The 13,695-nt window shown below is 38.3% G+C and overlaps 1 protein-coding gene across 6 annotated transcripts in view; it reads right to left on the bottom strand.

Moving 5' to 3' along the window:
- megf11 (multiple EGF-like-domains 11) overlaps positions 1-13,695 on the bottom strand; it is a 173,109-nt gene that overhangs the window by 7,693 nt on the left and 151,721 nt on the right. For 4 of the 6 annotated variants that reach the window (XM_028449412.1, XM_028449414.1, XM_028449416.1 and 1 more), the window contains 7 exons: positions 12,790-12,918; positions 10,819-10,947; positions 10,134-10,262; positions 9,896-10,024; positions 8,583-8,819; positions 3,566-3,738; positions 2,427-2,490 (listed from right to left, as the gene is read on the bottom strand). In XM_028449412.1, the coding sequence (XP_028305213.1) occupies positions 2,427-2,490; positions 3,566-3,738; positions 8,583-8,819; positions 9,896-10,024; positions 10,134-10,262; positions 10,819-10,947; positions 12,790-12,918 (990 nt within the window). The remainder of the gene's footprint in view (positions 1-2,426; positions 2,491-3,565; positions 3,739-8,582; positions 8,820-9,895; positions 10,025-10,133; positions 10,263-10,818; positions 10,948-12,789; positions 12,919-13,695) is intronic. The other 2 variants (XM_028449413.1, XM_028449415.1) reach the window with 1 other exon arrangement.

The following is a 13,695-nucleotide window of genomic DNA, read 5'->3' as shown; positions in this document are numbered from 1 at the left end:
CTGTGGTCTACTGTGGTCTACTGTGGTCTGCTGTGTTCTACTGTGGTCTACTGTGGTCTGCTGTGGTCTACTGTGGTCTGCTGTGGTCTACTGTGGTCTGCTGTGGTCTGCTGTGGTCTACTGTGGTCTACTGTGGTCTACTGTGGTCTACTGTGGTCTGCTGTGGTCTGCTGTGGTCTGCTGTGGTCTGCTGTGGTCTGCTGTGGTCTGCTGTGGTCTACTGTGGTCTACTGTTGTCGGCTGTGGTCTACTGTTGTCTACTGTGGTCTACTGTGGTCTACTGTGGTCTGCTGTGGTCTGCTGTGGTCTGCTGTGGTCTGCTGTGGTCTACTGTGGTCTACTGTTGTCGGCTGTGGTCTACTGTTGTCTACTGTGGTCTGCTGTGGTCTACTGTGGTCTACTGTGGTCTACTGTGGTCTGCTGTGGTCTACTGTGGTCTACTGTGGTCTACTGTGGTCTACTGTTGTCTACTGTGGTCTGCTGTGGTCTACTGTGGTCTACTGTGGTCTGCTGTGGTCTGCTGTGGTCTGCTGTGGTCTGCTGTGGTCTACTGTGGTCTACTGTGGTCTACTGTGGTCTACTGTGGTCTTCTGTGGTCTGCTGTGGTCTACTGTGGTCTACTGTGGTCTGCTGTGGTCTGCTGTGGTCTACTGTGGTCTACTGTGGTCTACTGTGGTCTACTGTTGTCTGCTGTGGTCTGCTGTGGTCTGCTGTGGTCTACTGTGGTCTACTGTGGTCTGCTGTGGTCTACTGTGGTCTACTGTGGTCTACTGCTACTATGAACCATGGTCAATAAAGTTAGAGTAAGAACCAACAAAGACAAACACGAGTTGTAAAATCTGTGATGCCTGACTAGTCTGTTCATCGGGCTGGAACCAAAGATCTGAACAGGCTAGTCAGGCATCACAGATTTCACAACTCGTGTTTGTCTTGGACAGCACGAGTTGTGAAAGCCGTGTGATGAGAACGTTCTGTTTTTTTGGCTCAAGTACCCCTTCTCTCTTACTTTTGAATCTAAGTACCTCTCTTTGTCCGACAACAACATTTTGCTCAGAATTCTGCAGTGAAACAACAACTCTAGAGCAAACTGATGGAATGAATGAGTGAAAACACACATTTGAAATAATCTCATTTTGTAAATAAGTGAATTAAACATAAATTCTAAAGTTTCTTTCTTTTCTGGTCATCTCCCTCTTGATGTGGGACCAACACTGATCCTTGTATTTTCAGTTCATGTTCTAATTAAGATCATTTCTATCATCATTTTGTGTATTTTGTTGTTGTTGGTCTGTTCTTTTTAAATTTTTTCAGTATATTTTTCTTTCATGTAGTGTGTTTTTCTCCTCGTTTTTGTGTGTTGTTGGTATTATTTAAATGATTCTCAGTGTGTGTGTTTTGGTGTTGTTGGTTGTTTCTTATGTCGTTTCGTATGTTTCTCTGTTATTTTTTGTGTATTTTGTAGCGATCTTGTGTATTTTTCTCTCATTTACTGCATCTTTGTTGTGGTTTTGTGTGTTACAGGTAATAGTGAGTATTTTTCTTTCTTAGTGTATGTGTGTGTATGTGTTTTTGGTGTCATTTTGTGTATTTTCTTATTGTCAGTTCTTTTTATTACTCAGTATATTTTTCTCTTATTTCGTTTTTTGTTGTCATTTTTGCGAGTCACGGTTAATATCTAGTATTATTATCATTTTCAACTAAAGATAAACATTATAAACACATTTTGAATGCTTGCGTTTGTTAACTGTCCTTTCTCTGTCTTCCAAGAACCCCCTGTAGTGCCATCGCGTACCCCTAGGGGTACACGTACCCCCGTTTGAGAAACACTGCCCTAGGGTACCTCCATTTGAGAAACACTGGACTAAATGCATTGATCTCTGCAGGTCCCCTCACCTTTGATCAGGATGAATGTGTAAAAATGATGAATGGATAAACTGTATTTACATTAAATGTGCTATAAAATCTGTAATATGACAAATAACATAGCAGCATTATTATCGTATCGCTGCTCAAAGGAAGTGGTGTAATCAAATTAACATAACAGGGGTGCTATTTAGCAGTTCATAAAATTATACGTTGCATAACAGTCTCACACACTATAGTTTTTATGAGTTCATAGTCCAAGGGTACCATGTTTGACCCAGTGTAAGCCATCATAGAAAAATGTGCCACTGGGAGTAGTTAAAAAAAAGGACTAATGAGCTCACAGTTACCCCCCATTCATCTTCTCCACATCCCGCCGCATATCTGATCCAAATCAGAGCAAAGGTTATGTCTAACAAGAGACATCTGCTTCATCCTCATTCACAGCAGACCAGTGCACATAAAGAATTCAGCACTAATAATGCACATGGGTTTGCCCTTGACTCTGCAAAGTCTACATTTAAGATGTATGCAGGGTGAAGGGATAAAAAGGGAGAACTGACCCAGGTCATTGAGGTTGCAGTAGGCTCTCCATTCAGAGCCGCTCCTGCTTTTCAGAGTGCTCGACTGCAAAATAAAGAAGAGAACAGGGTTTTTACTTCATTCTGTGGTAACACTTTATGATAACTATCTGTTAAAAGTAGTTAATAGAGGGTTTTCACTAGGGGTGTCCCTAAAATCTCCGATACAAGCGCTGTTGTTTTTGTCCGCGCCCTCAGTTGTTCCCACCTTATACAGACGGTGAAAATAACTTGAATTGTTTGCACTTTAAAAGTATAATGTAACATCACTTAATCAAGCCTTTTCGAACTGCAATATCGGTATCGTATCGTAAGTAAAATAAGTATTGGAGGTACTCAGCAGGTAAACAAAGCACGCGCACACAAGCAAATCCCCAATTTCAAGAGGAAATGGTGAATTATTGCCGTGTTTTTGGCTGTACCAATCAGTCAGACTGTGAAAAACATTTGGAGTTTTATAGACTGCCAAAAGTTCTAACAAATCAGGGAGAACAATGTCATAAGTTATCAGAGGAAAGGAGGCACTTGTGGTTAGAGAAGCTAAACCAGGATCTACGAGGCAGAAATCTGGACAACATCTGAATTTGTTTCGGCCCATTTCTTGTCAGGTCAGTGAATTGTTGATAGCAGCGGCTCTAACTACATTTCTAGTGTGATGATAATAATATAATTCATATCAAGCTACTGCATGTGGCATTATTGACTTAATATAATCACATTTAATAGCCTGCTACAGTAGCAACAGTTGTAAAACGTAGTGCTAAAATGTGCTGTATTTCTCATTGTATTCCGGGTAAAAGGTCTGAACTTTATCAAAAGGATAACCCAGATTGGGTTAGGGTTAAAAACAGGTAGTTGACAATATCAGGATACGCAATACACAGAAGACTCTCTGGGTCATCATTGATCCACCACCAATAAAGTGTAACTTTTCCAAATATCGTACCCTATCCTGCGCACGAAGTCCTTCCCTCTATGAATTTTGTATCTTATTGAATATTTGCTAACAGTTTCTTAATGACCTATTAACTACTTATAACCGATAGTTATTATAAAGTGTTACCCGTTCTGTTAAACACAGTGGCAAATAAAATGTGTGCACAGAGGTAAAGCAGTCATACCTTGAGGGTGAGCGTGCCGTCTACGTTACTGGAAATGGTGGAGACAACGTTGCATTGAGCCACTGTGTGGTAAGTGGAGTTGGAGAAGCACTGCCCCCCCCCACCATCGACGCTGCTGCTGCTGTGGTTGACATCAGGAGCACTGGTTCTAATCGCTACGGTGCTGCCACACTCTGAGGATCCACAAGTACATACAGTTTTGTGAATGTTAGAAAACACATCAGAATAGGCTGCCTACCAAAACAACATTTTATTCGAAATAGATGTAATTCAAGAAGTTGGAAGGAATATAAAGCCCAACATAATACATAAAATAATTCCCAAAACACACAAATCGACAGAAAATTGCACAAAGCGCACAAAAACAAACAAAAAAGTTCCCAAAATACACAAAATGACAACAAAAACAGACACAGCAACCACTTAAACAAACAAAATGACTACAAAAACACTGAAAATGACAACACGTCACAGAATAGCCCTAAATACACACAAACTGTTAACAAAAAGACAGAAAAATACCGAAAACAACAACAAAAATACAGAAACACAAATGTAGGAAATTACACAAAATTACACTGAGACCACAAAAAAATAACAAAAACACACAAAATGACAGCAAATTGCACAAACTACACAAAAACACACAAAAATTCCCAAAATACACAAAATGACATAAAACCACAACAAAGACAAACACAGCAACTACTTAAACTAACAAAATGACTACAAAAACATAAGAAAAGGCAATATATTATAGAAAAGCCCCAAAGACACAGAAACTGTTTAATTATTACACAAAATGACAGGAGAATACAGAAAATGCAGAAAATGCAGAAAATGACATAAATATCAGACACTTCAGAATAGGCTGCCTACCAAAATAACATCTTATTCTGAATAGATTACGTTTTACTCTGATAACAATGGGTAACTGTTTAATTTGGGGTAGTTAATTAGAGCAAAACTGAAAACATCTATAATCCGTAGTTTATGCAATAATGTTAGTAAGGCCTAGTGTCACATGATGGGATTTGTATGCTGATTAGCCAGAACGTATTGTAGATCCTAAATACCTTGAACCATTAAGTAAAAAGAGCAAATTCAACATTAATGTGCCCTGGTTTGCACTTCCACATATAAATAATATATACATGATTAAGTATGGGAGTATATCAGTCCCTGCAGGATCTTTACTTACATTTCACTGATTTTGGGGAAATTTCATGAAATATATTGTGGAAAATTTGCCAGATTTTGGAAAAATTGAGCGTTCTTTCAACAATTTGAGAATAAAAATCACTACTGTCATGTTGTATAAAAAAAACTGGAAAACTGCTCTGCAATAGATAGATAACAGAATTTTTGTGGTTGGGGGGCTGAGATATCTACAACTGAATTAGTTGATAATTTGCAAAATAATCCATGTTTTTGCTATCGTTTTAAAGTTCTCGAGTGGGCCCAATTTGGTGCTCAAAGGGCCAGATTAGGCCCCCGGGCCTTGAGTCTGACACATGCACTCAGGCATGAACTCCATTACAGGTCTGAAGGTGTGCAGGAGGAAGGTGTTATGAACATTTAGGACTGGGATTGTGGACGTGTGCATGTGTATTATGTACCTCCTTTACCTACTGAACCAACACACAGATTATGCTTTTAAACGCACACTGGTCATATACACAAAGTAATACTAAATTACTTTTTACAGCAGTCATTTCCAGAATGTGTGACCTAAAGAAGATTGACTGTCAGATGTACATAAGAAGTAGGAGTGTTGAAAAAAAACGATTCCGCAATATATATAAATGCATCCATATCGATTTTTTTTTTTTTTTTTCCGGTGCGCTGAAACCTGGGTATGTTGACCAGCTTGCGTTTTTTCAATAAAATCTAAAAAGAGTTAAGTTGCACTAAAGTCAAAGTTTGTTTAAAAGCCACAGGCAGATTGTATGTTATTTTTTTATTTTAAGTTGTTGGGACATGGCATGTTAAAGCCAATGTTTTGAGTGTAAAATATGGCAATAAAATATAATTCATACATAATGTTCTCATGAAGGTGTACAAATATAGTATATTAGTTGTTTCTTGTTATATTCTTGTCTCCTTATACTATAATATCGGGATATATTGTATAGTATCGTATCTTGACCTATGTATTGGGATATGAATCATATCACCAGATGCCAGGCAATACACACCCCTAATAAAAAGCTTCATTTATTCAGCTTTGCAATTAATAAAAAAATATCTACATATACATATTCGTCACACATTTATATTCAAAAGTAATTAAAATGAACAATAGTTGTGTGGCCGTCAGAGGAGTTGTAAGAGGTTTATGGGCTGTGGCGTTCTTGAGTTTGGTAATTGCTGTATTTCACCAAGAATTATTCATTTCAACATTTACAGCTCCTCTTTGTGGAATTTAACAATCCACAAAATAAACTAGAAAACAAGCCAAATGTATCATTCCCTTAGCTGCATGTGTATCAGAAAACTCAGGCGTACTTTTGGAATACATCACACTCCTGTGTACTACAAAGCCAGAAACAGGCCAAGACATAAACACCAGGGACAAAATAGGAGGTGAACGAGTACATCATTTTAAAGGTCGACTTTATGTGCATACTAGTCGAGACGAAGTCAACTTGTCAATGACTAGTCAAGCCGAGCCGAGTGTGAGCTGACTGTCGGTGTTGTGCCAAAGTCTGTGACCCAAAAAAAATCTGTGATCGCTGGTGGCGACAGTTCCAACCCCTACAACTTCTTGGCGGACATTTACTCCCCCTTAAACACGTTTGTAATTCTTCTCCAGTCTGCATTTACTTCACCCAATGAAGAGTCATGTTTAAGGGGGAGTAAATAGCTCCTTAATAGCTGTGAAGAGGTTTAGCACTCTTCTTTTCTACCGCCGAGAAGCTGCAGCGGTCACAGATTTTTTCGGGTCACAGATTTTGTCACAACGCCGCCAGCCCTTGGGACATGGGACAAGCTATAGAAGCTAAGTAAACCCAGGAACACTGCTGCTTCGCCTACCGTGAGTCTACAGTAACTGTTAAGCCCCGATACTTCCTCGGAGCCGGGTGTTTTGACTTTATTTGGGTTGTTTTAATGGTAGCTTCGGCTTCCTTCACCGAAGCCTTCATAGCTAATAAGGAGCTCATTTCTCCCCCTTAAACATGATGCTCCGGTGGGTGAAGTAAATGCAGACTGGAGTAGAAGTCGCAGGAGTTGGAACTGTCGCCACCTCTGGTCACAGATTTTTTCGGGTCCAGATCTGCTTAATACAGACATGTTACCCCTACAGCTAACGTTAGCATGTATATTAGCCGTAGTATCTGCCTACCAGCTGCAGTTTGAGGAGAAACACTTAACGTTGTGCTGCCTTGCCATGCAGGGGTACTAGGACCCTCGTTTTCTGTGTTGCGTTGCCATCTTGGGCAAAAGTCAGGTACTGCGACTAGTCGACGTCACGTAGACAGAGTCGCGAGACAACACTAAAGTCAACTACTCGACTAGTCTGTTCAACCCCTAGGACAAAATTGGAGAAATCTGGTCCATGCATCAAGTACAGATGTGAATGACAGGATCCAGGTTTTCCCAAAAGAACTGGAACCAAATCACAAACCACCCAAAAGTTTGCCTTCTATCAAAAAATAAATCATTATATCACTGAATGGTTTCAATCTTAATTCAAGTAAACAATGCACGTGCACCCAGTAACCTTTGATTATTGCAGCTACAAAGGCATTCTGAGACCTTTAAATCACAACCAGTATAAACTAAGCTGCTATTCCTTTAGAAAGGACTGTCTATCAATCCTAGATGTGATTGGACATAAAACTCGCTGAGTTTCCTTTCCTGAGACACATTTCATGAATTCCACCCACAGCAGTCTGGGATTAGTCCAATGAATGCTGCAGCTGTGCACATGATTTCACCCATTATTATGTCACAATCAGGACCTTGTAGAATCAGATAAAAACTGTACACGTTTTAACATAAAATATGACAACAATAATGATATCACTAAATACTGTAACAAATGATAAATGATAAAACAAAAGTGAACATATTGTGGCTTATTTGCGCAAGACAGTGATTAGTTTGCTAAATTAAAATCCTATCATTCTTTAGTGCTGATATATATGTTTTTAGGGTTCCAAATTGATTTTAATTATTTATTTTTCATTCATGAATATTGTTTTTTGGGCAAGAATCTCTGTTCATGAGTCTAGTCTATGTACTTTTAACTTTATGTTTTTTTTGAGTGAATTGGAAATCCACATATACAATTATATACACTTGGTAACTTTAAAGCTATTGAATGCATAACTGTCTAATAAGTATATGATTATGTATCAGAATCAGAAAAAACTTTATTTATCCCCGAGGGGTATTTAGAACGGCAAAGAGCGGCATATTAAAAACAACACTAATAATATTATTATTATTATTATTATTCACATACGCAGAAAATGTCTCTACACTTGCCAACAGACTGGCTTAACTGACTACACAACACAATATGCACAACTATAACAACACATTACACTCCCACTTTAAAATAGTCGACTTCTCCACACCCCTTCCATCGTCCAACCCAAACTCCCTCTTCCCTATTCACTCCCCCTCACCTAGGTGTAACTGCCCTCTGTTTTTATATTCTTACCTTAATAAAGTATTTCTTACCCTTCCTTAGGGAGGGCTGGTGATGGTCACAAATATGCAATAAAATAAATCATTTTTTTTAATAGCAATAACAAAACATACATTTCTGTCTTACAGAGATTGCACTTCATATATAGTGTTGACCTTTGACAGCAGGTGCAGACAAAGTAAAAAAAAATAAATAAAGATGCACAAAGAAAATGTGCAAATGAAAAATAAGGTGCAAAATAATAAAAATATAAATAATAAACACAAATAAAAAAAAAAAAATAGGTCATAGGCCAGCTGCCAGATACTCTGAGAGGTGGTGATCAGATCATATTAGTCAAATATCAGGATTTCCTACCAGACAGAGAGTAGTCAGGGTTGCTGATATGCATTGCTTGTGAGTAGGACACACTGGGCTGGATCTCGTGGTTCTTGTCCCTCTGTCTCTGTCTGTACCACACAAACAGACTAAGCATGGCCATGATGATGAGGAGGAGGAAGATGATGCCCATAACGGCCCCCGCTGACTGTCGTTCGGAGACCCGAGCAGGGCTAATCTTGGTGTAGGGGTTCAGCTCCTCCATCATCAAAGCTGCTACACAGAAAAGAAAAGGAAGTATTGATTGTAGTGTGTAGAGATGTCAGTGGCTGCGTCCCAATATTCTCTCCTATCTCCTAGTTAGTGTACTTCCTAAAGGAGTTAGGGAAAGGACATCATGTTGCTTTAACAATCAGACTCACTTCCACTAGGTGACTTAATAATCCGACGGCGTTGAAGGTTAGTGACGTCTGCCGTGGTGAAAAAACTACACATTTCCTAAAATGGACTAAAAGCACATTTATAACACTTTCCCCTGTGCCTCTAACCACTGATATCATCTCAAATATCACAAGGTTTGAATGTCAATCAAAGGAAAAGAGGCTACCAGGAACAACAGTGAAACCAAAAGAATGTCAAATTGAGAATGGTTGCTCACACTCACAAATCAACGTTTTCCAAAATATATATGATTTTATGAAATTGCTACATTTATGCAAGATAGGTCTACATAGCATTGTAGACATACACATGTACAACCGCACAAAGCATTCCTAGGTGAATTAAATATGTTGAATAAAACATAATGTGGCTAAAAATGTCTCTGATAGCTTTTTCTTGAACCACAGAGTTTCTGTTTTTTGTCAGTTATAATCTATAATATGGCTGCATATCATAAAATATGAGTTTTAGATTATTTAAAGCTGTTCCAGGCATATTATTGCATTGGTAACTTACTGTACATAATATTCATCTCTTTTCAATCTTTGTGCGTTTCTGTGAACGCTCTGATGAGCAGGTCATTTTAAATGTTGTCGCCACAATGAATTGTGGGTCAGCATTATGTGGTCTCCTTTGGTAAAGGACGTATCAGTGTTTCCTAGGTTAAAGGAGGTAATAAAGGAAGCATTGAGCCTCCTTTCCTTAGCTTTTAGAGAATTGGAACACTCCTTATAATGGCCGTCACTTAAACACTTTTGAGGGTTAAAGGAGCATAGTGCAGGACGTATAAATCAGACTCCATAGTGACACCACGGTGGTTAAAGGAAAGGAGATAGGAGGGAATATTCAGACATAGCCAGTGATTAGAGGATGAAGCTCTGCTGATCCAGGACCGATCCATCACCTCTCACCTTGATCACAGCGGATCCCTTTATACCCTGAAGTACAGTAGCATGTTCCTGTCACATAATCACAGGTGGCGTTGTTTAGGCACTCACACAGCTGTTGGCAGCCGTACCCAAACGTACCAGCAGGACACTCTGCACGACAGACAGGAACATCACCACATTCATCAGAATTAAGCACTTTACAAAGAGGGAGCCAATGCCTCAGGGTCATTTTCCTCTGAATATGCCGGAACCACTCAACTCTGCTCACAGCTCGTCCCGATGAATCCCGTGCGACACGCGCACTGTCCAGATATGTGGTCGCAGTCTGCACCGTTTTGGCAACGACAGACTTCAGCGCAGTCCCTCCCGTAGAACCCTGAGGAACAACCTGAAGCAGAGACACACAAATCAATGGAGAAAAACACAGACAACGACAAGGGCATTGTGCAAGGGAACAGGAAAATCAATGGCAGTCATTGTCTCTGCTGCATACTCAATAGGGGACAATGGGAATAAATAGAACTGAAACATTTCCTGGACATGAGTTGGACATAGTGTGACTTCATGAGAGAACAAAAACAGATTTTAATTTCATGCACAATGGCGTGAGCACTGCACTACAAACAACAGATAAAAACACCAGAGGGATGACAGATATTAATAGAATTTAAATGAGCACACAGATGATTATCGTCATGAGTAAATGACTGGAATGTGTTATTATGAGTAAAATTAATGAAGTGACTATTAGTTTGGTCTGTAATGGTTATTTCTCTTTCGTTGAGAAGATTAAAACAAAAATTTAAAAAAAACTTTTTTATTATCCAGTTAGTAGTCTGAGTAAAATGTATTGGCATCACACTAACTTGTGCTGCAGTGCTGCAGGACTGCAGGTAGATGACACTGTGTGTCTGTTAACTAACGGTAAATGGAAGAAAACTCACGCTGTGTGCAGTAGAGACCAGTCCACCCAGGGCTGCACCTGCACTCCCCATCATAGGCACTGCACTGGGCTCCGTTGTGACAGTTACAGGAGTTTAGGCAATCAGGGCCCCAGTGGCCAGAGGGACAGGCTGCAAACACAAGAGATAGAGTTAGGATCATTATCACACACACTGTCTCAAACACTTCAATTATGTATGTGGCGCATGCAATGTAAAGTCTTCTAGCATACTAATATAAACAGCAACTTTTTGCAACATTTAGCAACCAACCACATTTAAAAAACATGTGTGAAATTTGTGATATTTATTTTCTAATGAAAATATAATGTCAATGTTAAATATAAATATGAATGTTAAATCTAAATGGCAAATCTAAGTGTTAAATCTAAATCTTGGTCAATCTAAATCTAAATGTTAAACCTAAGTTTACAGCAACACTTGTAAAATTTGTGATTTTTCCCCTCATGTCAATGTTAAATGTAAATGTTAAATCTAAATCTAAATGTTAAATGTTAAATCTAAATCTAAATAATAAAATCTAAATGTTAAATCTAATTGTCACAGGTGAAACTAATCATTTAGCTGATATGCAAATTCACAAGCTTTTATGTGAATTTGCATATAGGCTAAATATTTAGCTTCACCAATGACATTTGGATTTATAATATATATATTCAAGGATCTTTATTTGTCGTTTAAGTGTAGGAGAGAGAGGCTAGCGCAATAGTGTCCTTATGCGTTCAGGGCCCTGATTTCTTGGACAAACAGAGAGGCCGCTGCGACCGTGCGCGCCGCCATGTTGCCATATGACACACATAATGTCAATGTTGAATCTAAATGTCAAATATTAATTGTAGATATAAATGTTAAATCTGAATCTAAATCCATCCATCCATTTTCATACCCGCTTATTCCCGTTTAACAGGGTCGCGGGGGTCTGCCGGTGCCAATTTCTGGCTCTCATAGGGCGCTTGGCGGGGGAACACCCTGGACAGGGCGCCAGTCTGAATCTAAATGGTGAATCAAAATGTAAATGTTAAATCGAAATCTTAAAGGTAAATCTAAACCTAAATGTTAAATTTAAATCTAAATGTTATGAATGAAGCTAAATATTTAGCTAATATGCAAATATACAGGAAGTACCAACATAAAAGCTTGTGAATTTGCATATTAGCTAAATATTTTGTTTCACCTGTGACATTTAGATTTTATTATTTAGATTTAGATTGAAGATTTATATTAACATTTGTATTTAGATTTTACATTTAGAATTTAGATTTAACATTCATATTTAAAATTTATATTTAGCATTTAGATTTAACATTTAGCATTTAGATTTAAAATTTACATTTAACATTGACATTATATTTTTACAAGAGAAAAAAAAAATCACAGATTTGACAAATTATTGCTGTAAATCTGGTCAAAAGTAACAAAAAAATTTTACCTACATTTTTTAAACATGGTTTGTTGCTAAATGTTCCAAAAAAGTTGCTGTTTGTTTTAGTATGCACAACTTTACAATCGACGCCACATATACTGTATGTAAGATAATATTCATTTCAGATGATCTATTTTTTCATTTATTGAAGCCTTTTCTTTCTACCCATGAGCAGGAACTGGTGACAGGTGAAGACTATTTAAAATGATTCATCTAACCACCTGGTTTAATGCCATTTAAAAAAAAGTCCAAGTCAGTTTCCGATAGCAATGTTCTGCTTATAATATTTGGCCAAGAGTGCTGCTAATCAAAGAGCATAATGTATTACAACAATCCTTTATGCAAGCTATGTGTTTTAACATCAGCTGAGGCGGGGTGGGAGTGGTTCCTGGACTGTGTGGGGTCATGAATATGATTAATGAGTGTGAAGGTAAGAGGGAAAAGAGCAATTAGGAGTGGAGACAGACAATGAGAGTCAGAACGTGGGGAAAAATGAGCAAATCCAACACAAGTTGAAAGAGAAATCGTACGGTGAGAGCAGTCCTCTCCGATCCAGCCAGGAAAACATTGGCAGGAGCCATCAATGGGGTTGCACGTGCCGTTATTGGTGCAAAGACAGGTCTCTAAACACGCCCTCCCGTACCTGCCGCTGGGGCACACTGCAAAATATTTAAACAGAAAGAAGATAAAAGCCATCGCTCTCCAAAAAAGCCTTCATCTGTGCAGATATCACATGCAAAGACAAGAAAAATCCATTAACAGGACAACATCAAGCCTGGGACTATCACTTTAGTGTTTAAAACAAACGCACAGGGACAGGTTGAGTAAATGTACTCATATACTATACAAGTGGTTTGTATTTGGCTCAAGTCCCCCCTCTGTCCAATTTGCTCAGAATACTGTACAACAGAATACAACAACTATAAAGCATAATGATGGAATGAATGAGTGATAACACACATTTGAAAAAATCTAATTTTGTAAAAAAAAAAAAAAGTTCCTGAATAGATTTAATTCTAAAGTTTCCTTCTTTTCCGGTCATCTCCCTCCTGATCCTTGTATTTTCAGTTCATGTTCTAATCAAGATCATTTTGTGTGTTTTTGGTGTCATTTTGCATATTTTGTTGTTGTTTTTGTATATTGTTGGTTTTTAAATTATTATCTCTCAGTGTGTGTGTTTTTGGTGTCGTTTGGTTGTTTCTTATATCGTTTTGTAAGTTTTTGTTATTTTTGTGTATCATGTAGTGATCTTGTGTGTTTTTCTCTCGTGCAGTGCGTCTTTGTTGTCGTTTTGTGTGTTGCTGGCATTAGTATTTTTCTGCCTTATTGTTTGTGAGTTACATAAACATAAAACCCCATATTTTTGAGGCTTTCATTTGTTAACCTCTCTCTGTCTCTCTCAAGTACCCCCTGTAGTGCCATTGCGTACCTCTAGC

This window comes from Gouania willdenowi, chromosome 6 (assembly GCF_900634775.1).
Source record: "Gouania willdenowi chromosome 6, fGouWil2.1, whole genome shotgun sequence".
Taxonomy (NCBI): domain Eukaryota; kingdom Metazoa; phylum Chordata; class Actinopteri; order Blenniiformes; family Gobiesocidae; genus Gouania; species Gouania willdenowi.
The sequence above is the reverse complement of the archived record's forward strand: the minus strand, read 5'-3'. Positions and strand labels throughout refer to the sequence as shown.